The 27947-nt window shown below is 38.2% G+C and overlaps 1 protein-coding gene across 3 annotated transcripts in view; it reads right to left on the bottom strand.

The window, feature by feature from the left end:
- Positions 1–5982: 5982 nt before the first annotated feature.
- Positions 5983–27947, bottom strand: part of CNTNAP5 (contactin associated protein family member 5) — an 866498-nt gene continuing 844533 nt past the window's right edge. For all 3 annotated transcript variants that reach the window (XM_060016951.1, XM_060016952.1, XM_060016953.1), the window contains 3 exons: positions 10911–11129; positions 9222–9293; positions 5983–6962 (listed from right to left, as the gene is read on the bottom strand). In XM_060016951.1, the coding sequence (XP_059872934.1) occupies positions 6766–6962; positions 9222–9293; positions 10911–11129 (488 nt within the window). In that variant the 3' untranslated portion in view covers positions 5983–6765. The remainder of the gene's footprint in view (positions 6963–9221; positions 9294–10910; positions 11130–27947) is intronic.

Genomic DNA, 27947 nt, shown 5'->3' with positions numbered 1-27947 from the left:
CCTGCTTTGTGCTTTTGCCGTAATAAGGATCTGACATCTATATTTTTGAAGAGGTTATTTTGTATTTTATTGTTTCCTTGTTAAAAATAATCTCCCTACTCTTTCCCATTCTTCAAAAAGGAGGACCACTATATGCCAGAACAAGACTGATTTCCCATCTGAAGTGGACATTGTAATATGGTATCACAGGGCTCAGCAAACTGCAGCCCACAGACGAAATCTGACCTGTTGCCTATTTTTGTCAATAAAGTTTTGTTGGAACGTAGCCACGCCTCTTTGTCCATGTATGGCCCTCTTCCTGCTACAAGAGCAAAGGTGAGTAGTTGCAACACAGTCTGTTCTGTAAAGCCTAAAGTACTGACTATCTGGCCCTATACAGAAAAAGTTTGCTGGCTCCTTACCTAGCATATCCTGGAGGCAGACTTGTGGTTCCTCCCTCAGCCTGCATTCTTATTCCTGATGACACCTCTGCACCTTTTGAGCCTCCTCCAGTGCACCGAGGGAAATGACAGCCCAAGATAGCACAGCATATCAGGAGGCCTGTCAACTACCAGATTCAGAAGGAGAACATTCTTGATTCTGGACCTCACTAAATACAAAGTCCTTCTCACCATATAACTATGGTGTTGTAAGCAAAGTTTGGTATTTTTTGCATGAGTATTTAAGGCAGGAGAAGGTTACACAGGTTGGCACTGCCATTCAAAGAGAAGAGACTTTTTCCTGTGAAGACTTGGGGATGGGGTTGACTATGATGGGAATGTCTGACTAGGCAGAAGCTCATTAATACTACCCCCTAAGGTGTCACTGAAAATTCTACTTATGGGAAGGCCTTCCAAAGAGTCTGCAGGGGAATACAACGATCCTGTTGCATCCTGTTTTCACGTCCTCTGAGGCTACTGCTGGAATCAGAAGCATGAAAGAATATGCTCATGAAAATAAAGACTAGGATTTAATCACTAAAACAATTAGCTTCACCTTTGATCATGGCTTAGGATTACTCTCTTATTTTCTCCTGCCATTTTGCCAAAGTCCCCCTGTATCGCTGGGGAAGGGTGAAGAAAACAGCATTCCCAGGTAGTGTTGGATGGTCGGTCCCTGGCAGTATTCACTGTCAGGGGTGGGGAGTATCATACCTCAACATCATTCTGGCCTGCCTGTGCATGGCAGGCCCAATGAAGGGGAGAGAAAGACCCCCTAGGCTGATTTCAGGACCTCAGGGCTTCTACCCATGGAGCTGCTGATTCAGGATAGTGGAGCTAGGGAGATTTCTGACAGTTCCTTTTCCTTAAAGTTGTATCTGGGTATTCCACCAGGGCTGGTTAGATCATTGTGGTGATATCTCTAAAGCATCCTGGAAAATTCCTGATGAAATAAACATCTTGAAGGAAAAAAAAAGATGTAGCTGACGTAGAGCTGGGAAGGGTCAAAAATATTGTGCCAAGTTAAGTAAAGAATTCTTCATGCAAAGCCCATGATATTGCCTCTTTCCCTAAGGTGATGATCCAAGTGCATTAAAGAGACTCCTGAGTTAGGAGCCAGGAGAGTGGGAGGAGCTGCTGCCAGTGAGTCATGTGGAAGCAGTGACTTTCCTCTTGCAGGATGGTTATCAGTTGTCTCCATGTGTCCCCTCTTCCTCCTCAACCTGTTCCCAGTGGGTGTGGTCAAAACACCCAAACCAACTTTTGCCTTCATCTTTGCTCACATCTGTTCGGCCACTTTGTAGACTATAAACATTATAAAAGAGAGACAATTTGCTTACAAAGTACGATATTTCACTAAAAAAAAAAAAAAAAAAAGTGTGCTTTTCTGTTCTCCCTCAGAGTACCTTAGTGGAAAGTAACACAAAAGTTACTCAAAAACAGAAAAAAAGAGTTAAATATAAAAACCTTCTGTGAAGGCTTCCAATAACTGTCAACTCAAAAGGAAACGTGTCTCTCCCTGTCAAACAGAGATGTATGGAGAATGTCACAAAGGAAGCCTGAATAATAAACCTATTTTGACAAAGAGTTTGTGTAGGTGTGTGTTTGTGATTTTTTTTTTTCCCTTTAGGAGGTTCAACTATTTGGAAGTTGTGAAAGCAGGGATGAAAACTAAGGACAAGCAAAATCTGCAAACTAGATGGCTTAACAAGTAAGAGTGTGGGTGAGGAGATGGGGGTAGGGTAAAAAAGACCCAAGAACAGTATATCGAAGTAATTCAATCAGACTCTGTGTTTTTAAAAGAAAACACTATCAAACTGCATGAGAGACATGAAATAGCACTCAGTTATCTTCCAAGTATTCTGGAAGTTTTGAGTTTGGCGACACCATCTTCCTTTAACCACCTTTGCACCTGCAGGAATAAGGGAGACTCTTTATTTATTTGGTCTACTTGGGACCTCTAGGACAATGGGGGACTAATTATGTCCAAGTCTTGAGGTTAAGGAAAAATGAGTAGCAGAGCTATACACTGTGTCTCAAATTCCCTTTGGCAGGCTTTTCCCAATTCCCAATGCTGTTTTGATGGATTGTAGCTAAGGGGGTATTTAAAGGACACCGGGCGTTGATGGACAAGCTGTCAAGACTTTTTGTAAGAAAGAATTCACCAGCCTGATTCCTAACTCCTGAATGTCTTGGAGCTTCCCAGTGTAGCTCCTGTAACTGAATGAGCTTACTGCAGAGAAGAGAAATGTGTGATTTTCAGGATTGGAAAAATTCCCCCAGAGCACAGACATGAGACCTCACTTAGATGCATGACATTTTGAGTCAATGAATTACTCAAAAATATCCTTCATCCATTTTCAGAGATCTTCCTAAATTGAGTCAAAATGGTTCATCAGGACACAGTAGGGTTTTAGGAGGAGCTGGGGTATGACAAAGACCCCTTAAGGAACGTCTAGAAGAACAAGGGCATGCAATAGGTCACCAATACACGAAGAAAAAGAACTGAAAAAAAAGGAAGAGGGGAGAAGTGGAGATTGCTGTTTCCTATTTCAAATAGGGTCCCCGAGTTGTCAGTTCTGACCCATGAAAGGAGGACTTTCAGAACACCCCACCCAGAATTAAAACAAGAATGGGGAGAATGTACCCTCCCCAAAAGTTCTCTAGAGACAGGTATCAGTTACTCTCACCCCTAAAGAGTCAACCCATCTCCCTCCACAGAAACACACCAGCGTAGACTGACATTTGCTTCAAGGAAAAGAAACAAAGTCAGCTTACTGAAGGTGGAAGTAAAAAGCAAGAAAAAAAATATATAGATATTTTCCAGAAAGTATGTTTCTTTCCATCTCTAGCAAAGATGTTACAAGAATGATAGTGTAGAACCTTAGCCCTATATGCTATAGCATTTTATGCATAACCCTATTACAACAATACATGCCTCCCCTGCTAGACTTTGGGCTTCCCAAGGGCAAGAACAAGGCGTAATGTGTATGAATACACCCAATATCTAGCACAACCTTTGAAGTATTGGGTATTCAATAAAAACTTCATTAATGAATAAAGTACAGAACAAGGGTTTTCGTTTGTTCTGATCCTACTCCTGTGGTGGGCATAAGTCTGACAAAAGGTGGAAGTCAGGTGGGTACCATCTCTGTTATTACTAAAGGATAAAAAACTGTTTTAAAAGAATCAGCCCTAGGATCCTTAAAATAAATATTACATTTGCAGTTCAGAGTACAGAAGGGCTAAGCTTTTTTTAAAAATATATCTAGAGAAGTGAAAAATGTTTAAATCTGTAGACAAGTTCTCCTAAAAACCATGGTGATCTAACCTATACACACACACAGAGATGCAGTGTTAAATATATATTTAAGGTAAGCAAATACACTGCTGCTTACATAAATAGATTTGTTTGGTGGGAATAGTATCAATGAAATAGCCCCCCTAGAATGTGAAATTGCACAGGTATTTTTTGATTTTCCTGTAAAGTGACCACATTCCATAAAATATGTTGGTAAACAGCCATTACCAAAGAGTGAGGGTTAAAATGTAGGATTATGGCGATCCAGTTGGCCAGAGCATGCAGTCAGGAAACTGAAGCAGAAAACTGTGGTTAAGGAGGCATTAGAATGCTTTCAAGGACTGTTAGTTTTAGATTATAATTGTTCAAGGATTGAAACACTCACACAACTCAACAATTACACAAAACTCCGTGGATCTTGGTACCACGGAGGAAAGACAGGCAGAGTTTGCACTTGTCATTGCAAATTGTGTTTTCCTTTGGAGAGAGCAGCTTGCTTGCTTTCCATACACATCTGGTGAAAGTTAGTGTTCTCTGGGGTTATGAAATATTCCAACCCTGTAAAAATAATTCTGATTTAGCCCTGAGACTCTTCTTATAAGAGTGACGTGCTGATCGCACTGTCTTGGCATTCGTCATTAAGTCTGTGATACGCAGTATGGATGGATGGATAGTCTACAGATGTGGGGAGGTTTGCTGGTAGATTCTGTAGTGCAGATGTGACAAGGATGGAGCTTCTCAAATTTTTCACCCTGCAGAACCCCCCACAAGCCTATAAAAGTGGATGAGAAAAGCAGATCCTCCAAGGCGGCCTCTGTTAGTACTCCATTTCTTCTATCAATACTGGGTCAGCAAAATATAGTCCCTAATTCTCAGAGATTGAATAATGAGCAGTTCCAGTTTTATTACTCACACCTTCCTTTTCCTTTCCAATTCATTACTGGAGATGCTTTGGGCTAAACCCACTACACTTCATGGTGACTTCTATTTCAGGGGACGAAGGACTATGTCACCAAGCAAAAGGCTGATTTACATAGCATTTTTATGGAAAGAGAAAATTCAGGAGTGAACACTGGAAATAGGAGAGAACAGGGCAGGAAGAAACAGTAAAGATCTTTCCTCTTATGAATGGATTATTCATCTTATTAAAGTTAGAAGGAAAAAAAGTTACCCTTGTTAGAACCACTTTAAAATAAATTTGCTAGCAAAAGGATATAATGGGAATGATTAAGTAAGAATCCACAGAAAAGTTTTAAAAGAGAGGGTGTATTTGGAACAACATCTTCAAGTTGAGAAATATGATTACAAACGAAATCCTTACCCCACGCGCTCTGCCACTGAAAGAAAAGCCTGGAATAGACCTGAAATGGGGTGAAGCTGAGGAGTTCCTCCTTGTGAGCCTTATCATGCAGGAAAGTGTTAAATAGTCAGAAGTGACAGACACACGGAGAACAAGATGGGATGCAAATCGAGTCTGTCTTGTAAAGAGAATCAGCAAGTAATTTCCGTGTCTGTGGACCATTCTCTTCGCATTCCCAGCCTACTGGAGCATTTAAATCCTTTCCCCCTTATCTTTTTTCCTGAAGCTGGACCAGAGGCAAAACGTGAGGAATATCACTACAGCAAAATCACCAGGTTTCGTACCACCACCTCGTGTATGTGCCCAAGATAACTTCTTGAAGGAATGACTGTGTTTCATGGATGTTTTGGTATCAAAAGGGGCAGATACCCTGAAATGTGTCACTGCATCATCTGGGAGTTTATGCCTGCAGAAAGAAGTGTGTGTGGGGCCTTTATATACATAGGATGAAGCACATCTGAAAATGTGATGTGCTGTAGGACTTAAGGGCTCCTCCCAGATTATGCAGTGGGGTCTCCCTGGAGCTAGTCAGAATGCCTCACACATCAGTTCATCCTAAACCTCCTAGAGAAATGGCTCAGTGGACAGACATGGATTATTATATCTATTCCAAAATGTGAAACCTGTGTTTACTTTCTTCACCATATCTTTAGTGAGGGGAGGGAAGGAAAGAATTCTGTTTGGTATTTCTTTGCTTTCATGCAGTTTTTTGTTTGTCTTGCCTTGTTTTTTGTTTTTGTTTTTCTTTAAAGCTGGGTTAAGGTGGTTTAAGCTCTTTCATGGTACCAAGTGCTAATTTAGACTTTTATTTGAATTGCTTTTTGCTGCAGCAATGATATATATATCTATCAATATAATAATGCCAGGAATAACTTAGCTAGCGTTTCTCACAAAATTGGAAGAGGCATTTTTTAAGTTATAGAACATCTACTTCCTAGCAGCTTTCTTTTTACCTCCTAGTTTCAAGCGACTATTTTCCATGCTTCCCCTAGGTTTATGCTATTGTGTGCTGTTCTAAAGTGTCAGCCCTGGAAGAGAGTGGTAAGAAAGGAACAAAGCAATAGCTCACGACTATCAGGAATCCTATATTTGAAATACTCAGGGGATGAGTCAGAGGGAACAATGATGATGAGTTAGGGTAATGGGTTTCCTGTGGGGGGAAAATTAACACACAACAAACCTCTCTTGTTCCTTTTAAAGTGCCACTGACACAAACCAGGCCCTAGCATCTTGTTTTGGTACCCTGAGTTCCCTGGTCGGAGTGGACTTGAAATGGGGAAGGGTGTTGAGGATGACCGCTTCATGCCGAAGTCACAGAGCTCAGGTTCAAGGTAAGCCTGAAAGACTGAATGGTTGCAGAACTGAAGGCTGCGTCTTAGAAAGTGTAAATATGGAACTGAATATGGACATGTGCACACATGTGTCTCTTCCTTGTCTAAAGTAATCAGTCTCTTGAATGATCGTTTTCACCATTATAAGTGTGTCACAGAGGAAGGCAGTCGCCATAGCTGCCTCGTATTCTGAGCTGGTTCGAGGGGATAGATGCTGTGGTGAATGCAGGTATGTTCTAAAAGTAAAAGGAAAAAAGAGAAAGAGGATGACCAAAATGAAAGATAGGAGAAAGAGGAGAAGGAGAAACCAAAAATGAGCAACAAAGGAAGAGTATGAGGTGGCCCTGCAGTTTTTCAGATGAAATATTCCCGCTTACACTCGCTCACTGTGTTTTGCAAATCAATGTCATTTCTAAAGGAACTGTCCAAATTTTCTGGATATTCCTTCTCCTTCATCTGGTTGGTACGATGTGACTGCTTATGCTGGTAAAGGACACGACTCATGATGCCGATGATGGAGAAGATGATGAATATCACCACTGCTATTACTCCTGTTGAGAAAGAGGGACAAGAGAGAGAGGGAGATTATCACAGATCATCTGGTCAAGAGAGAGAATGCAAAGTAGACAAGAAAGGCACTTAGGAGAAAGAACCAAACAAAAAACAAACAAACAACAAACTCTGCTGCATGTCCAGAAATAAACACAGGCTGAAATGCATTCAGGCTTCAGTTACAAAAAAAACCTCCTCTTTCAGGCTAGTGAGTGCTCAAGCCAGTTTCAGTATGAGGAGGCTTTATTTAATGGACTAAGAAAGCCATCAAATAGATATGGAATCAGACTAGCAAAGGATCTCTTAGTAAATTCCTTTAAGACCTGCTTTAAAGAATGTGTCTGAATCATTTTTAATTAGCACATTTCTTTGTCATCTTGCAAATAAGTACCTTAGAACTACTTTAGCATCCTAGAAAATATGTAGATATCTCACTTCCCAATACATGCTCTATGGATGTAAACTTGTTTATGGTATATTTTTGCTTTGCTAAAAATGTTTTATTAATAATGAAATGCTTACTAAATATTCAGGGCACTCTACCCTGCTGTGCACTCTGCAAGGTATAGGCTCGTTTGAAGATGGTACCCCTCTGTCCTCCAGAGTCAACTGCAATGGCAAACTTCTGCCCTGTTGTGTCAGATACTATCCTACTTTGATTGTATGTGATTTTATGGGACCTACTTGGCAAGCTGTCCTCACTGACCCTAAGGTCTTGTCCCTACCCTTGCCAGGAAGGCTCTTGAGAAGGGAATAGCAAAGTCAGCAAAGTTTACAAGGCAGAGTAAAACCAGGTAAGTTAACAAACCTAGAAATAAATTGGATACAGTGAGTGATACCGCGGAATGAGCTGCAGCATTTAGAGATGAAATACAGAACCAGTTTCTACTCTATTCAGGGTGGGAGGATGTGAACCTCCAGGAATTTTTCTCAGGGGTTGGGATGAATTTCCTGCCTTAAACAGACTCATAGAAGCCTGTACGTGGGTGGGAAAAAGTCAGCAGTCACAAAAGTCTTTTCTCCATTTGTCAAATGAGAAATTATAGGAAGAGAAACAGGCACCAAATGGTTTCCTATATTTCTTGTCGCCAAACAAAAATCAACTTGGACTCTTTACCCTGAAGTAGATATTCAGGTCAGACATTTGAAGAACTTCTTTAAGGAAAGTGTGTGTGTGTGTGTGTGTGTGTGTGTGTGTGTGTGTGTGTGTGTTTCCTCACAACCTTATTGTAACAATGCACTTCTGTGCTCCCCTTGCCACTTGTCCTTCCAGCCTAAAACACTACTCACTGGTTCTATTGTTACCTGTTTACCCATCCCACCCCACCTTGCCCCCACCAAACTGTGAGCTCTTGCAGGGCAGCACCCATGTCTTTCAGCCTTGTATTCTTGTACTTAGCACTGGTCCTGACCCATAGTGGGGGTTCTTTCCATAGCAGTTAAATAAATGGTTACTGTTGATTTTTAAGAGCAGAACTCCATCTGGTGTGAATTAGTCCATCTAGTCTGTCAGAAAGCAGAGATGGGGCCACCTGTGAGGACCATGGTTCTCAGATGGAAATGAATTCTGTCTCTCACAGGCATCTTACATTAGACAAGTTTGGGAGTCATTCCGTTTTGCAAGGCCCAGATGGAAAAATCAAGCTCCTGGAGGCAACAGCCAAGCTGAGGCAGGATACAGAGCAGTGAGGCCAAGAGGCTGTGAGAAAATGGAAAAGCAATGGGGGTGGGAGGGAGAGTGGAGCTCACAGCAGAGCGGACAGGAGCTTCCTCTGTAACCATATGTGCTGCTAGATCGGAAACTACAGTCCCGTGGGCTTCACCGTGTTCATTAGATCCACTCGGTGGAGAAAACCCAACAGCACTACAGCTTTGCCCATCTGTCTGCCCCAACATGGCTTTTTCCCATATGTAGTTTTATTAGTTTGCTTTGTGCTTTAGGAAAAATGACAAGTGGATGAGATCGACAGGATGCACGCTGCCTGTCTCAAAGTAAATTATCCAACTGTTGACTATGCGCTCAGCTGCCTGGTGGTTCAGGGAGTGATCCCTTCATAGAGCTGCTGGTGCCGGGCTTGGAGGGGAGGGTGCCTTTGATCATCCCAGCATGTGTGATTATTCATGAAAAACCTCACGTTCTTAGATCATGCAGGGTTCTGGGTGCTGGATAGCCACACTGAGGAAGGATTCAGGTAAGTTTCTCCAGAGCACAGAACCACTGATGTCTTTTCTGCTTTCCGCCACAAAGAATGGTTTACCTCCGATGAGAGCCGAGTCGCTTTGCACTGTGTTGGTGAGTGGTTCCCGCTCATCTGTCTTCCCAAAAAGATCTGAAAGGTGTAAAAGACACTCAAAGTCCTAGAAGAAGATCTGAAATATGGCATTGTGATGACACACCTGCGTATTAGACCAGGTGCTCTCAAATAGTTGGCATTTTGGAAGGAAGCCAAACATACCCAGAAAAGCATTTTAAGTATACTGCTTACACCCCATAGTTTCATGACCCTGTTCGTTTCTATGTAAGTTGTAAGACAAGAGGTTAAAAGACATGATGGTGGTACTCTGCTCGTATCTGCCTTGGCCTGCAGCTTACCTCTCAGCCTACCCTTGAAGTCCCTTTATTATTTGCTGGACAGTTCCTATGCATGTCAACGACTTTTTCCCTCAAGCACACCTGCCTCTGATTCAGAGGTTTCTTTAATTACAATAGATTTCTGACTCCATTGGCAGGAAAGGGGAAATTGCTGGTGAATTAGCACCCCCAAGAAACCCTCACACATTTTACTATATGTACATTAACATATACGGTGTAAAAAAAAACAAAGAGCATCAAGTTTGAAGGCACATAGACCTGGTTTCGAATCCTAGCTCTGACACTTATTGGTCTGGTGACAGTGAGCTACATACATTTTTTAAATAGCAATCTGCAAATGTATTAAAGGGAGCTAATGATCCTATAGGTATGCATATAGTGCACATAAAATTGTCAGGACCTATAGCACCTCTCATTAGTATTGCTGTATCATTTAATCCTCAGGAAATGACTACAACTTGATTATAATTTTTTCCAATCTCACAGATAAGGAAATTATACCAAAGCCATTAAGTAACCTGCCCAAAGTTCTGTAGTTCATTCATGGAAGATTCAGAATTCCAATCAAGGTTAGCCAAGTGTCGTATTCAGGTTCTTTCTAGTATACATACCTGACCATTGCCAAGAAAACACCAAGATTGGTGATGAGCAGGCAGCAGCAAAACTCTGTGCCCTTTCTTTGCTTGTAGTTCATAACTTATTCGTCAATTGATGACCACACCTGATTAAAATAAATCCTAAGAACATCCAAGACACGTAGGATGACAGTGACTAAGAAAAGGTATTTCAGGAAGCGGCAAAATAAGAGAAGGTATATGGATGGTAGTCCTGTGGGACTTTCTTTTTATCAAGGAAGGTCGCTTTTAATCACATGAATTGTATTATTGATAGATCAACAACCAGCCTGCCTTCCCAACCCCTAAACTCTTTAATCCTTAGAGCAGCAACCACTTAAACAATAGCGAATATATATATATATATATATATATATATACATTTTCAGATTGTTAGTCAAAAATGTATGTAACTCAATGTCACCAGACCAATAAGTGTCAGAGCAAGGATTTCAACACAGATCAATGTGCCTTCAAGCTTGCTGCTCTTTTTTTTAAATAACATATATGTTAATGTACATACAGTTAAATATATACACATATATCTATTTCTAACTACTCATTACAATTAGGATTATCTAAGCATATTAAATATCACTAAGAAATCAGTCATAATTCTTAACCACCTGTAATCATACAAGGTAAGGAATTGGGTAATATTAGCCTTTAGCCTGGAAGCTTCTTGAAGACATCAAAGTAGCACTGGTGAGAGAAGTTCCCTTGAGTATTTTCTTGCACACCTGATGAAGAATGCACCGTTGTCACTGCGTTCACATCCGAATCCATCATCGAGGCACAGCTGGATTCTGTCAATATCCCTTGGATGGTTACAGGTGCGGTGGTGGCATGGCGCAGGGCTGCCTTCAGTGGTGCTATATGGTTGTATTGGACTGAAGCCAGACAGCCAACAAAACCCAGGGTGTTTGCTTTAGCAACTTCAGAATCCAATCCAAGATTCTCTGTAACATGAAAGACAGTCAGTTTTTTTAAACTATGCTCCATATCTACTTTAAGTAATGTCTGAAATTACAGAAATTACCTCGTTATTTTTTGAATAAAGGAAATTGTCCCCCAGTTCTCTTTATCTCCTCTTTCCAAACTCTACCCCCACTACCAGTGTCAGTATATCAACTACATATCATAGAAAATTGCTAGGGCTATCTTGCTTTGCGATAATGTTTCAAACTTCTAAATTTTCATTCATGTATTTTATGAACTGTAACGAATACTTAGTAAATCTCTTCTACACTCTAGATGTTTTATAGAATTTAGATCATTATCTCCATCACCATTTATTTATGGATTCTGGTGATTAATTCAAGCATACTACAAAGCTTATTACAACATTTCACTCAAAATGATAGCAAGAAAAAAATGAAAAGAGGAAGACAGAGTGGTTAGAATTCAAAGTGGTCCTCTCAGAAGTTTATCATGTTTGGTGTTTTAAGCAGCTTGTACTCCGACCTTCTAGTCAAGATTTTCACATGCTTAGTTCTGTCCGTGGTACTGATCGGTGAGCGTGGATTTTCTATGACAGAAATCAATCTCTAAAAGTATCCTTGAATCTTTATAAAAGATAATGAGGCAATCATTTATGATTCACGACAAGATCAAATGTCTCATTGTCTTCAAGATTTGTGGTAAGATTGTTCAGTAGCCCATTTCTTTATTTTAACAAGGATCATTTGGACAAATTGCTGTGATGCAATTACATAAAACTACAATACGGGATGAACCTTTTTTTTCCCCCCTTTAAGGCATAACAGTTTCAACAGACCTAGATTGTTCAGATAGATATTTTATTATGATAATCTGTTTATTTTCTGGAAGAGGACAAGGACTTTCCTCTCTAACAGGTAAATTATAATTTATTTCCATCATAAATGATCAAAGACTGCTGCCAGGGATCACCAACAAAGCACTTTGTTGGCCACATTTAGGGAAGACATATAATGGACATATGGATCAAAATGAGAAATTAACATACTTTAACAGTGCTTTTTCTAGTTTTGTCCTCATTATTGTCTCCCCCTTCAACACCCATGTAAACCTTGCTAATTTATCATCATTCTCTTCTTACAGGAAAAGAAAAGAAATCATGTATTAATTTTATGTGGCTATTGTAACAAATTAGCACAAACTTAAACAGCATAAAACAACACAAATGTTTTGTTTTACATCTCTGCAGAAGTCTATACCGGTCTCACTGGGCTAAAATCGAGCTGCTGTTAATCTGCATTTTTTCTAGAGCCTCCAGGGAATAACCCATCTCTTTGTCTTTTCTAACTCCCCCAAACCACCCATATTCCTTGGCTTATAGCCCCCTTCCTGTATCTTCAAAGACAGCAATGTTGCACTTCTGTGTATCTTTCTTCCAAAGTCACTTTTAATACTAATTCTCTACTTTTGCCCCTTCTTCCACTTTTAAGGACCCTCGTGATTGTACTGGGCTCAGCCAGTTAATCAAGGATAATCTCCCTATTTTTTTTTTTTTGCGGTATGCGGGCCTCTCACTGTTGCGGCCTCTCCCATTGCGGAGCACAGGCTCCGGACGCGCAGGCTCAGCGGCCATGGCTCACGGGCCCAGCCGCTCCGCGGCATGTGGGATCTTCCAGGACCGGGGCACGAACCCGTGTCCCCTGCATCGGCAGGCGGACTCTCAACCAGGGAAGCCCCAATCTCCCTATTTTAAGGACAGCTGCTTAGCAACATTAATTCTTCTTTACCAGTTAGCTTAACATATTCACAGGTTCTGAGGATTAGGATTTGGCTATTTTTGTGGGTTATTATTCTTCCTACCACTCCATTCTTCTTGAGATTCTGTGAGAACTTTCCAGTTAATTATAATCAAAATTAATAGAGATGTGAATCGACACTCTTCAAGTGTGTAAGAACATGGGGCAGGGGTGGGGAGGAAACTGTGGTCTTCCAAATATTCCTGTAAATATCCTACAGTGGTGGTACCTATTTGTTACGTACTCATGAAAGCATCACGTATGCCTATTTCTCATTCTATGCTTACAAAGACTGAGATTATGAGCATAAGCAACTGCTCAAACACTGTTATGCAAAAGTCTTCCACACCAAAAAGCTTTAATTAAGACTAAGTGCTATTTGTCGAGTGTCAACAGAACTCAATGTACCCTAGTGTAATTCAGAATGCACATTAGCTACTGATTGGTAGTTTTCATGGGATAGAGTTAGAGATCAGAAGTATTTACAGAAGGAAGACAAGAGAAGGGAAGCATAAACTTGTATGAAGATTTTTTCCTTGTGGGATTTCAAAGCAGTGGAAAGTGACATGTCACTGCAGCTATGCCTTAAGGGTCTAAGTCAAAACTGCCAGATCTTATTCCTAGAATTCAGTTAAAAAGAAGCCTGTATTGGTGACAAGGTCTTTGAAGGATATCGTTATTCTGACCACCATGAATCCAAGTTCCAGGTAAAAGAATCGGCACATGGATAAATAGGGGGAAATGTCAGAAAATGACCACCTCTCTTTAATGGAAGAAATGTTTTGGATCAAGTCTTATCTCTAGGAAAGTTAATTTATTCTAGATGTATAAAAAGCATGCAAACCTTGAGAGGGTTCTGAAAAGAAATGAAGAAAACAAGAGTCCTTGATAGCAGAAAATACTCTCAGTATGAGTCCCGGCATAATGATTTCTCAGATTCTTACATATATGGAGAGGCAAAAAAAAATGTTAAGATGGTTCCAGATTATATTTACTTCTTATAAATTTGTTACCTAATATGTGGTAAGAAACAGTTGTTTGCTAAAAATGCATTTGTTCAATAGTCAACACCTATTGGGTACCTACTATATAATAATGTAATATTTTTAAAATTATTGAAATGTGATTGATGTACAGTATTATGTTAGTTTCAGGTGCACTATAGAGTGATTTGACATTTGCGTACATTATGAAATGATCACAATGATAAATCTAGTAACCATCTGTCCCCAAAGTTATTACAATATCATTGACCATATTTCTTATGCTGTATATTATATCACCATGGCTTATTTATTTTATAACTGGAGGTTTGCATCTCTTAAACCCATTCACCTATTTTGTCCACCCTCCACCTACCCCACCCACCCATTCTGGAAACCACCAGTTTTTTCTCTGTATGACTGTTTTCATTGTTTGGTTTGTTTGTTTATTTTGTTTAGTTTTTAAGAATCCACATAATAAGTGAGATCATATGGTATTTGTCTTTGTATGACATTTCACTTAGCATAATACCCTCTAGATTCATCCATGTTGTAGCAAATTATGAATTTAACCATTCGTCTATCCATGGGCATAGGCACTTAGGTTGTTTCCATATCCTGGTTATTATAGATAATGCTTCAATGACATTGGAGTGTATAGATCTTTTCAAATTAGTGTTTCTGTTTTCTTTGGGTAAATACCCAGATATGAAAATGCTAGATCATATAATATTCCATTTTTAACTTTCTGAGCAAACTCCATACAGTTTTCCATAGTGGTTGAACCAACTTACAATCCCACAAAAAGCACACCAGAATTCCCTTTTCTTTACATCCTCACCAACACTTGTTATTTTTTCTTCTTTTTGATAACAGCCATTCTGACAAATGTGAGATGGTATTTGATTGTGGTTTAGATTTGCATTTCCCTGACGATTCGGGATGCTGAGCATCTTTTCATGTTTCTGTTGGCCACCTGTATGTCTTCTTTGAAAAAACAAGTCTATTCATGCCCTCTACTCATATTTTTAATATTTTGAAATTGTGTTCTGTGTATATTTTGGATATTAATCCCATGTTGGATATATCAATTGCAAATATTTTCTTCCAACTAAGATGCCTTTTCATTTTGTTGATAGTTTTCTTTGCTGTGCAAAATCTTTTTAGTTTGATGTAGTCCCATTTAATTATTTCTGCTATTGTTTCACTCACCTGAGACAGATCCAAAAAAATATTGCTAAGACTGATGTCAAAGAGTGTACTTCCTTTGTTTTCTTCTAGGAGCTTTATGGTTTCAGGTCTTCATTGAAGTCTTTAATCCATTTTTAGTTTGTTTCTGTATATGATATGAGAAATTAATCCAGTTTGATTCTTTTGCATATAGCTGTCTAGTTATATCCAGCACTATTTACTGAAAATATTTTTCCCATTTTATATTCTTGCCTACTTTGATGTGGATTAATTGACCATATAAGTGTGGGTTTATTTCTGGGTTTGCTATTCTGTTCCATTGATCTATGTGTGTGTGTGTGTGTGTGTGTGTGTGTGTGTGTGTGTGTGTGCGCGCGCATGTCGGCACCATAATGTTTTGATTATTTTAGTTTTGTAGTATAGTTTGAAATTAAGTAGTGTGATACCTCCAGTTTTTTTTTTCTTTCTCAAGACTGCTTTGGCTATTCAAGGTTAGTGTGTGTGTGTGTGTGTGTGTGTGTGTGTGTCTGTCTGTCTGTCTGTGTGTCTGTGTGTGTCTGTGTTTTCATACAAATTTTAGAATAATTTATTCTAGTTCTGTTAAAAATGCCACTGAAATTTTGATAGGGATTGAACTGAATCTTTAGATTGCTTTGGGTGGTATGGCTTTAATAATATTCATTTTTCTAATCCATGAATATAGTGCATATATAGAGGATTTTTTTGCATCTATGTTCAGAAGTTACAAGTTTGGTTTGTAATTTGTTTTTTTTCCTTTTCCTTCCTTCCTTCCTTTCTTCTTTTCTTTTCTTTCTTCTTTCCTTCCTTTCTCTCTTTCTCTCTCTCTCTCTCTCTTTCTTTCTTTCTTTCTTTTGTGTGTGCAGGTCTTTCCTGGTTTTGACATCAGTGTGATACTCACCTCATAGTATGAATCCAGACGCATTCCTTCTTCTTCAATTTTTTGGTATAATTTGAGAAGGACAGGTGTTAACTCTTCTTTAAATATTTGGTAGAATTCACCTTTGAAGCCATCTGGTCCTGGACTTTTGTTCATTGGGAGAATTTTTTTTAATTAATTTAAAAAATTTTAAATGATTCAATTTCATTACTGTTAATTGGTCTGTTCATATTTAATATTCCTGATTTCAGTCTCAGGAGATTGTAGGTTTCTAGGAATTTATTCTTTTGTTCTAGGTTGTTCATTTTACTGACATATGATTTTTGTAGGTGTCTCTTAGGATCCTTTGTATTTCTGTGGTGTTAGTTGTAACTTCTCCTCTTTCTCTTCTGATTTCATTTATTTGGGCCCCCTCTCTCTTTTCTTCTTGATGAGTCTGGCTAAAGGGTTCTCAATTTTGTTCAGCTTTGCAAAGAACCAGCTCTTAGATTCATTGATATTTTCTTTTTTCTTTTTTTTTTTTTTTGGCTCAGTTTCATTTATTTCTGCTCTGATCTTCATTTCTTTCCTTCTACTATCTTTGGGTTTTGTTTGTTCTTCTTTTTCTAGCTCTTTTAGTGTAAAGTTAGATTGTTTGAGATTTTTCTTATTTCCTGAAGTAGGCTTGTATTGATATAAAATTTCCTTTTAGACCTGCTTTTGCTGCATCCCATAGAATTAGGATCACTGTGTTTCCATTTTTATTTGTCTCCATGTATTTTTTTTAATTTCCTCTCTGATATCTTCAGTGATCCATTGGTTGTTTATTAGCATGCTGTTTAGACTCCACATGTTTGTGTCTTTTTGCATTTTTTTCTTGACTTTTAGTCTCATACAATTGTGGTCTGAAAAGATGCTTGATATGATTTAAATATTCTTAAGTTTATAGAGCTTATTTTGTGGCCTAACATGTGATCTATCCTGGAGAATTTTCCATGTGCCCTTGAAAAGAATATGTACTCTGCTGGTTTGGGATTAACTGTTCTCTATATATCTATTCATCTATCTGGTCTAATATGTCATTTAAGACCAGTGTTTCTGTACTGATTTCCTGTCTGGATGATCTGTCCATTTATGTAATGGGGTATTAAAGTCCTCTATTATTGTATAACTGTCAATTTCTCCCTTTATGCTTGTTAATATTTGCTTTATTTCAGTGCTCCTATGTTGGGTACATATATATTTATGATTGTTATAAATTTTTTGTTAGATTGATCCCTTTACATTAGGTACTGTCCTTTGTGTCTTGTAACAGTATTTATTTTAAAGTCTATTTTATCTGATTTCAGTATGCTACCCTAGCTTTCTTTCATTTCCATTTGTATGAAATATGTTTTTTCTATCACCTCACTTTCTGTGTGTGTCTTTAGATCTGAAGTGAATCTCTTGTAGGCAACATGTATATGTGTCTTGTTTCTTTATCCACCAAGTCTCTCTATGTTTACAATAATTGTTTTTAAAATATTATTTCTATTTCCCTTCCATGTATATGTTATTATCATCCAAAATATACAAGTGAAGAAGCTGACACTATTAATGTTAAAATATATACAGGAGCTCATGTGGCAAAGTTGAGATTTAAACCAAAGTCTTTATGACTTGAAATGCCAAACTCTTTATATAAGCTATGTTGCCTCCCTAAAATCCTTCCAAAAATATCCTAGGTATTTTTGTAAGATACTGTTATATAAATTAGCTAAGAAGAAATAGGATGCAAAAACTAAGGAAAGCACAAGTCATTCTAAACTCTTGATTATATTAAAAATAATGCATTTTCTAGGTCATTTTATTCAATTTTTAGGTTATAATTGCATTCAATTTATAAGGAACTAGGAAAGAGAACTATTGTATGGGCTGAGCTACAGAATAAATATGGAAGATAAACTTAACAGTGAATGTGGCTACTCAGAAGTGGTTGAATGAGAATGCAAACAAAGGCCATACCACTGGAAAATGCCACTGTTCTCTTTCTCATTCTTCCCAAGGTTTTCTGCTAACATATAAGAGTCCCATCCAATCAGGAAGAACTGCAAGATTTCTCCTTATATAATATATACCATCTCCTTGAGAAACCACAAATATCTTACAAAGAAAATTTCTTATTTGAAATTGACATAGTTTATACCTCCCAACACACTTTAAATTTCACTGAAATGTCACTTCTGATTCTCATTAGAGTCTATCTACTTGCCCTCAAATACTGACGTAGAAGCAGCATGGGGTGCTGAAATAGCATGGATTGGAGGTAGGTAGACCTAAGCTGATGAATTATGCCCTTGAACATATGATTTGTATTTTCTCATTTCTGAGATTTGTCCACTGTAAAATAGTGATAAATAGTATTGACAACATGAATTGTGGTGGAAATAAATATAAAAAGCATGATTCCTAACTCAGTGCCCATACATTCATTTATTATTATCATCATCATCATCATCATCATCATCATTATTCTTCCTACTAGTCTTCCAAAGAGTTCCAAAAGCCTTTGACTAGATTCAAGGGCCCTCAACATGTCCAAGTAATACTGCATTTATATGAGAAAACTAAGATGTAAATGCTTATGTGCTTGTCGTAAAGACTAAACTTCCACTTCATACTGACTCATAACTGAATATATGTAGTACTAAAACTTTGAATGACTCAGTTGTTTAAGTTAGTATAGACTAACTTCTTTAAGCATCTGAAAACTTGACTATCTACATTAATTTGCAAACACTCATTTCTTCAAAGCAAAGCTATATCCCTCTGTTAAAACTAGTGGATTTTGTGATGCCAAGGAAAATAGCACAGAACCAATGTTAGCCCCAGAATGTGCAACATTTTACACAGTCACAATTGTTTGACACTAAGAGAGTGATAGAGCCAACCTAGGCAGTTTTTTTTTTCTGGGTATTAGAAAATGAAAAAGAAAAGATCAGCAATTTGCTAAGAACAGACATTGCTGTAAGATGAAATATGACATTTGCTATATGTCAAAAGCCATCGATGACATTTGAAACACGAAGTGTCAAAATACAAGTCATTCAGACCCACACAACCTGGACTTACGAGAGAGTAAAATGTACCATCACAAAACATAAATAAAGAACTTGATATTAAAGGAAGAACAAATGAAAGAAAGAAAGAAAGAAAGAAAGAAAGAAAGAAAGAAAGAAAGAAAGAAAGAAAGAAAGAAAGAAAGAAAGAAAGAAAGAAAAAGGAAGAAGGAAAGAAAGAAAAAGAAGAAAAGAGAGAGAGGTAGGGAGGGAGGAAGGGAAGGAAAGGAAGGAAGGAAGAAAGAAAGGTATTCAAAAATAACTTCCTTTAAAACTGAATATATGTGTGTGTGTGTATCCACCCCTCCCACCATACACACATTCAGTTTAAAAAATAGTTATTTTTGACCAGTCATATATTGACCTCTGCAAAAATCCTCACATCTAGTTTGAATGTCCTAAATTTGGCTGCTCTGTATAAGGAAAAACGAGCTATTCTGTAGGGACCGAATGGAGACCAGTCATGGGCAATATTGATCAATGTGCATAGCAATGACTGGTCCTTGGTCCTGGCAGCTGATCTTTCTGGGAACCAAACCTTCTGTGCTGCTCCCAGGTCTGGGGGAAGGAGAGATAGCATATTTGTCTTTTTGTGTCTAGATTATTATCCAATATATAATTGGTAATTATTATATTAAATAAAAATAACTCATTCAAATATTTCTAACATGATGATCATAAAGCAGCCCCTTCATCTCTCTAAGTCTCAGATTCCTTATGGGTAAAACTGATCATTGTATATGCCTTGAAGTTTGGTTTACAAGACACATGGTGTGGCAGAGAATAAGCACCCCCCTCCGAAGATGTCCATGTCGGAATCCCCAGAACCTGTGAATATTTTACATTACTTGGCAAAAGAGACTTTGATCATATGAGTAAGTTAAGGGTCTGGAGATACAAAGATTATCCTGGGTTATCTGGGTAAACTTAATGTGATCATAAGGGTCCATATAAAGGGAGGCAGTCAGAAGTAGGAGATACGATGACAGAACCAAGAGGATCTAGTAATTTGAGGAAGGGGTTACAAGCCAAAGAATGCAAGTAACCATGTAAGTAGGAAATGGAAAGGAAACAGTTTCTCCCCTGAAGCCGCCAGAAGGAACACAGCTCTGCTGGCACCTTAATTTTAGCCTCATAATTTTCACTTAAGACTTCTAACCTCAAGAACCATACGATAAATTTACCTTGCTTTAAGCCACTGATTTTATGATAGTTCGTTAAAGCACCAACAGGAAAATAATAAACATAGGAACACTCTTAGAGAATGCTAATGTGGTTCTACTTTCTACATTTAAAACATGCCCAGAAATTAATATTTTAGTGGCTATAAAACAATGTTAATTTTCTTGTTTATATATTTCTATTTAATAAATTTGGTCATTGTAAACCGTCTCCACTTTGTGCAGATCGAATATGCATGAATTTCAGTTACCATGATTTAAATAACACCAGTCCTCCAACAACATGACTCAAGTTTCAGTGACTATGATATAAGCATAAGTGTATAAAGTACAAACTCTGCTGCTAGCTCTTCAGTCCACAAATTAACATGTAAATAGCAGATGTGCATCATGATTAGTAACCACTCACATCACTTCTTTAAAAGTTTGTGGTAGATTGGCCACTGTGCCATTGCTGATTTAATTAACACACAGACAGCAAAGCGTATAGTTGTGTAGCTTCTTTGTATCTCAGTAATAAACCCATGTGACATTTTACAGAAAAATAGATAACCCAAAGAGGGAATTGATCAACAAAGATGATTTTGCAGCAAAGAAACAGAAAGTAGAGCACTGGAAGTGAAATTCAAATGTAAATAGATTTATAGAAGAAATAGCTGGCCATGGAAATGCTGACACTGACACAGAAAGACTCTAGGTCTGCAATCACAGGAAATTAGCGAAGGTGATAGGAATCGATATAAATGAGGTGGTTCATGACAAACAGAGTGGCAATGTCCCAGAGGAAGTGATGCCAGCAAAAAACTTCACAGTAAAAGAACTCTCCAGAATGTTTCATGACATTGAAAACACAAAGGATGAAATGGTGGAAGCTGATCCAAACTTAGACAGCAGCATGACAGTTCACCAAGGCATAAGAAAGATGCGCCCTCCATATTTAGTCATACAGCTAGATGGCGGCAAGCACTGTTCAAACTATTCTTGAAAGATTTTTTTTGCAAACAAATGAGATAGTCTAATTCTCAATGTTTCTAATACTTTAGATTACAGAGTACTAAGTAAATACTAGTTTTTCTTCATTTCCCTAAGAGAGTTTTTATTTATTTATTTTTATTTTAGAATTTTGTATGGAAATTTAGTTGATTTATACCTTAAGAGAGTTGTTAATGCTTTGGCAAAAAATTTTTAACGGTCCTAGAGCTAATCATGTTTTTCTCATGAATGATTAAGATGTCTTTTCACAGTTTCAGTTCGTGTGGTCACTTACTGTTCTGCAGAATTGGGTAAAGCAAGGACCACCTCCATAATATCCATCAGGACAGGATTGCTTATTAAGTGCCAAAGACTGCTTTAAGTGCCTTATAACACTTAATCATCATCTGCATTATTATGCCCATTTTAAAGGGAAGAAAATGGAAACAATTGAGGTTAAATAATACAAAGGAACACCCAGTAAGTGATAGAGCTGGGATTTGAACCTACCCAGTGTAAACTCATTCCCAGACTGCAGGACACTACACCCGCTTCTTCTTGTACTTGCTAACACTCCTAGAACATCAATTATGCCCCGGCTTTCCCTGTTCAAGTTAGATGAGCAGTTGGGTTGTGATGATCTCATCACAATAACTTGGCAAAATAGAAACTATGGTGCGCTCCATGCCACAGGTGAATGAAATTAAGGTTTAGAGAAGTAAAGTAACTTGTCCAAGGTCTCACAATAAATGTTAAAGCCTGATGCCCCACAAAGAGGCCAGGTGTGGTAAATGTAGTGACACAATATATTTTGTTGAGTAAATGTGTTCAGTGATTGACATATCATATGATATCACTTATATGTGGAATCTAAAAAAATGATACAAATGAACTTATTTACAAAACAGAAATAGACTCACAGACAGAGGAAACAAACTTATGGTTACCAAAAGGGAAAGGAGGCGAGGGATAAATTAAGAGTTTGGGATTAACAGATAGACGTTACTATGTATAAAATAGATAAACAACAAGAACCTACTGTATAGCACAGGGAATTATATCAAATATCTTGTAATTACCTATAATGGAAAAGAATCTGAAAAAGGAGATATATATATATATATATATATATATATATATACACATATATATATATATTTTTTGCTGTACACCTGAAGCTAACACAACATTGTCAATTAAATATACTTCAATTTAAAAAATGGTTATTGAAAAAAAATGTGTTCAGTGATTGAACTTTTAAATTCTATTCTGAGTGTTTGTTTTAAACTCAGTAAATCATTTTCCTGTGAATTTATTAACCTACTTCAGTGAAGCGTGCTCATCCCAGAGAACCAAACTCTCTTCCTTCCTAATGAAAGAGGGTGTTCACTGGCTGGTAACCTCATGCGGTCATCATGGCTGATGATGGCTTACTTGCTGTTCTTCAGGATAGCATATTTCTGTTTTAAGATGAATCTGTAAGACTTCGTGAAAAGGAAAAGTATATTTCTGGGATTTCCTTACAAGAGGTATTTTGGAACTAGTGTGTTTTGTAGTCGGCTTCCAATCACACTGCAAATGTAATTCAGTAAATACTAAATGAGGATGGATTGTGCACGAAGCATCAGTGATGTTGTCTGCGTAAAGGCTGAGCCCGCTTAGCTTTCAGAGCAGGTGTGCCACAATTATGGTGCACGACCCACCAGCGGGGGACTGGCCCCTAAGGCAGCTCCCAACCATGCCAGTCTAGAGACTTCTTTCCTCCACTGCCTGTAGAACCCTCATCTATAGCTCTTGCTTCATACTTAACCTTATGCTCCCTTGTTTCATCTCTTGCATTGTTCTCCTTGACACACAAGGAGGTGGCCTCCTGGATAATGAAGATCAAACTGGCTTCAATGACCCAGATGTGAGCAAACATATTCATCCTCTGTCTCCTCTGGAGGGCAAGAAACCCATGAGGTATAATCCCAACCCCCACTCATCAGTTCTCAGCCATATATACAATTGATCTGCATCAGTGAGCTTCTGCATTTGGCTAAAAGGGTAGCATTTTCTTCTCTCTCCATCTGATTCAGAGAGTATAAAATCACACATTATTCCTGTTAGTTATAATTTGCATTTGACTGCATGTAACAGACAATTTAAAAAAAGAGAGAGAACAGTAGCTCAAATCAGGTAATAGTTTATTTTATTTTTTATTCCCAGTTAATGAGAAGTCTGATGTTAATCTGTCTAAGGTTGGTATTTTGGCTCCAGATATCATTATCATTAGATTTACACTTTCCTCTTCATAGGCTATAGCTTTTGTTTTCTTCCTCATAAGATGACCCAATGAACTCCAGCTACTACCCTTATGTCCCAGCAGGGGGAAGTAGCTGGGCAAAAAGCAAAAAGGTACACATCTGCTAAGTCAGCCTTTTTGAAAACTCTACTAACTTCTTCTTGGAGACCATTTTCCAGGACCATGTTGCATGGCCATTCTTAAGAAGTAGGCCAGGGATGTCCTGGTTTTAACTAGGAACTTTGCTCCCTCTAAACAGGAACAAAAATTTAATGAAAAACATCAATGTGTTAAATAAAGAAGAGGAGAATGAATATTGGATATTTGGTAGGCTGTTAACAGGCTCTGACTCAATTCCCTTCCGACAAACTTTCTTCTCTATACTTTCCTCCAATTAAACTGTTATGCAACTTCCTTTCTAGAAATAGATTTCATCACCAATGAATAGGATCCCTGGGTTCAACATTAAACTCTTCTACTTTTTAACATTGTATCTTTAGGAAAGACACATGATATCTTTGGGGCTGTTTCCTCATCTATAACATGGGAATGGAGGTGGTGCCTGCAGGTGGAAGATTAAATATCATCTTTGACATGTCTTCTGTTGAGAGATGGGGTCTATTTCCCCTCCCTCAGAGTATGAGTTGACTCATGACTGCTTTGCTCAATGGAACACATTGCAAATGATACTCTGACAGTCCCAGGACTAGCCTTCAATAGGTCTGGCACCTTCTGCCTTGGGGGCTTTGAGCCCCAAGCTACTGTGTAAGAAGCCCTACAGCCCTGAGAGACTATGCAGAAGGACCTTGAGACTAAAGGGAGAAACAGAGTGACCCAGCTGAGCCCAGCCTTCCAGACGTCCCTGCCACGGCAGCAAGCATGTGAATAAATCTGTCTTGTCCTCCAGACTGGCCCAGCTACTAACCATATCTCACCAAAAGAGTCCAGTCAGCTCCACAAGGACCTGAAGAACCAACCAGGCAAGCTCTGTCCAAGTCCTGACCCACAAAGTTCTGAGATATTTGCAAAACAGGTGTTGGGTTAAACTATGAAGTGATGGGGTCGTGAGACACACAGTAATAGACATGTAAGGTTCTACCTCGTGTGTTTGTTGTGAGGATTAAATGTAATAATGAAAGTAAACATCTTAACTGATAGCCAAGCACATAGTAAATACTCAACAATGTTCAGCTTATTGGTATTGTATCCTCTAAGTTTCCATCTACCTGCCTGTGGAAGGAGACATTGGGAGGAAACATCCATTTCGTGTCTCTCACCAGCACTCACCATCCCAGAACTAAGTCTTCTAATTAGAGTAGAAGCTAATGTTTTACTTCAATTCAGCCAGTTCATTACTCCCTCACTCTTCATGTACTAATTTCTCTGTCTGTAAGATTTCAGGGTCTGTGAAATGGGTTTATGCTTTATATGCCTTTTATTAAAGGCTGTGTGGTATAGTGGAATATATCCAATTTCTGGAGTCAGGCAAATCTGGCTTTGCACACCAGGTCAGCCAATTAATGAATGAAGGAGTGAATGTTATTGTTTGAATTCCCCCCAAAGGAGGCTCTAAGGCAGGCATCAGGGTGCAAGTACTTTATTTATAAGGTGAAGAAAACACTTCACCTTGTAAATAAAGGGTGGTGGCAAAGATAAGGATGGGAGGGAAACTAGTAAAAAGTTTTTTTTTTTTTAACTTAAACCAACCAGCACTGAGGGCAACTAAAACTTAATCCTACTGGGAAAATTCTAGGAGTCACTAGGGAGTACATACCCAAAGATAACTTAACCCAATAAATGATAAGAAACTGGGGTATTTATACACTAGCTCACAGGCATTAAGTCCTCTATATTTCAGGCTTGTCACAAAAACATGCAAAGCATGCTTCAGTGGCTAGAGAAAACCCTCAGTAAAATAATTCAGGTGCTGGAAGTTGTAAATGAGCTTGCACTGAAGTGGTAAAGGCAAGGGAATAGGTAAGTAACCGTGCACAAGTTACTGAACCTTAATTAAAGAAGAATGTGCACCTTTGTTAAATGAAAAAAAAAAAGGTAAATGTATTAAGGGCATATTTAATAAAATCAAAGACCTTCTTATATTTTAAGTCATCATTCTAGAATAAACCTTTGCTTACTGTCTAAAGCAATAAAGAAAACAGTACAAGATTAAAAAAAAAAGTTACTCATCCTTAATTTCCTCATCTCTCAAATTAGGATAAAAAGAATTAATATAAAAAGCAATTATACTGAACTCTATGTACATTATTTTGAATACTTCCAAAGCCCTGCCCTTGTGGAATTCACAGATATAGAATAAAGTTGAGGAGATAGCTGGGGTCAATAGGTGATAATTGACTGAAACTCAGTCATTCTATTAAAAATGACAATACATAACTCTCTTTAAATATGTATTCCTTTCATCCTAGAAACAGCAGAGATAACAATGGAGATAACACTGTCTTAGTTTACATAACCCAAATACTTTAATAAAAGCAAAAAGAATATACTAAGTAAGAGGAAACACCTCACGTGAAAAGAAAAACACCCAACTGCCATGTTTATCTGAGAAAGTATTGGCATCAGCAGTAACAGATAAGATAATCTGCATTTTAATTTAATTGATAAACACTCGCTATATCATGTAAAAGCACTTGAGAATATGACTCCAAAATTATCGCACACCATGATAAAAAATATGATACTGCAGCTTAGCAAAAGGCTCTCTAGATAAAGAAGACAAAGAAAATGGTATATTTAAGAATTCTTCTTTCTGTTTTTCATCTGCCAAGTTGTCTTTCTGAATTTCAAGGGAATTCTTTTTACCATTTTCAGATTCCCCTTCTGTAATTGTGCTTCCATATAACATCTAAATATTAGGTAATAACTGTGCCCTAAGCAGTGTGCGTCCAAATGTATAATACATACATGCCCTTACACACACATACACACACAAATATTTAGTTATCAGAACAATCCTGATAAATAGCAATGATTATTCCTGTCTTACAGACAAGAAAACTGAGGCTCAGATAAAAATGAGGAACTTGCCAGGGTCTTAACCCACCAGTGGTTGAGCCAAGCTTCAGACTCAGTCTTCTCCCCAAGGCCAGACCTCTTGTTCTACATTGCACTCTGTGCAAGTTTCACTGCACTCAGCCATTCAGATAAGTCTCTAGCTGATGATTAATAAATAAAAATAAAGCTCTCTCCCAAATAAGAGATATAGATTACAGACATTTGGGGAGGTGGGACCAGTAACTAAGATATTAAAGTAAGTTAAACCCACACTTCATTGTCTGTGGAAGCTCTAGATAGAAAGAGTTCTTACATTGTTTTTGACCCCTGAAGATATTTGTCCATGAGCCAAAGGACAGCAGTGGAAAATTTGAATTTGGTGCTTTTCAATGTTACTGACATGTTGAAATGCAAACTGTAACTGTTAATAACATAGATGTTACTCATAGAATTTTAGAGTTTCCAGGAGCAGAGCCCAAGGAAAGATGATTCATATCACATTTATCTATGAGGGAGATGTTTTTTCTGACTGACATCCTAGGGTCATCCTAGATGGCTAGGGGCAGTTTCAGAATTCAATCCCCACTGTGTTAGTCATGGTTCTCCAGAAAAAACAGACCAATAAGAGATATATATTATTACAAGGAATTACCTCTTGTGATTATGGAAACTAAAAACTCCCAAGATCTGCAGTCAGCAAATAGGAGGAACAGAAGAGCCTATGGTGTAGCTCCAGTCAAAAAACCGGCAGGCTCCAGACCCAAGAAAAGCCAAGGTTTCTGTCCAAAGTTGAAAACCAGAAAGGATCTAGAACCAGCTCTTCAGTCCCTTTTTGTTTGATTCAGGCTTTTAACTGATTAAATGAGGTCATTTGCTTTCCTTGGTCTACTGGTTCAAATGCTCATCTCCTCAAGAAACACCTCACAGACACACCAGAATAATGTTTGACCCAACGTCTAGACCCTGTATGGACCAGTCAAGCCAATACACACAACTAACCATCATGGCCAATTTGTATACAGATCAACACATCCTCTAGCCTCCCTGGACTGAAATTTCCTTTTCCCAACCTCATGCAAGGGAAGAATTATCTTACCAAGTATCAAACTTCACAATGAGTCAATTACAAGGATACGAGATGTATGTAAATGGCACACACGGAAATTTTTAGCCATAGAAAAGATACCACCATGATCCTGTGGTAGAGTCAGATGGGATGAAGTCCTGAGCAATCTTCTGACACAGAATTTATGACAGAGCACAGGGGACTGAGAAACCCTGACTTGAAGTCCTGAGTCTTATTTGTGACCTCAGCTCTTTGGAGAGCCTTCTTAAAAGCCCTTTTTTAAATCCCTGGGCATGCCCAACATCATGAGTACCAAATGTCTTCAATCTGCCACCCCTAAAGTGAAATGAAGGGCTTTATATGGCTTGTCACAAA

Source organism: Delphinus delphis, chromosome 7 (assembly GCF_949987515.2).
Source record: "Delphinus delphis chromosome 7, mDelDel1.2, whole genome shotgun sequence".
Taxonomy (NCBI): domain Eukaryota; kingdom Metazoa; phylum Chordata; class Mammalia; order Artiodactyla; family Delphinidae; genus Delphinus; species Delphinus delphis.
Note: the sequence above shows the minus strand (reverse complement) of the source record. Positions and strands in the feature narration are given on the sequence as shown.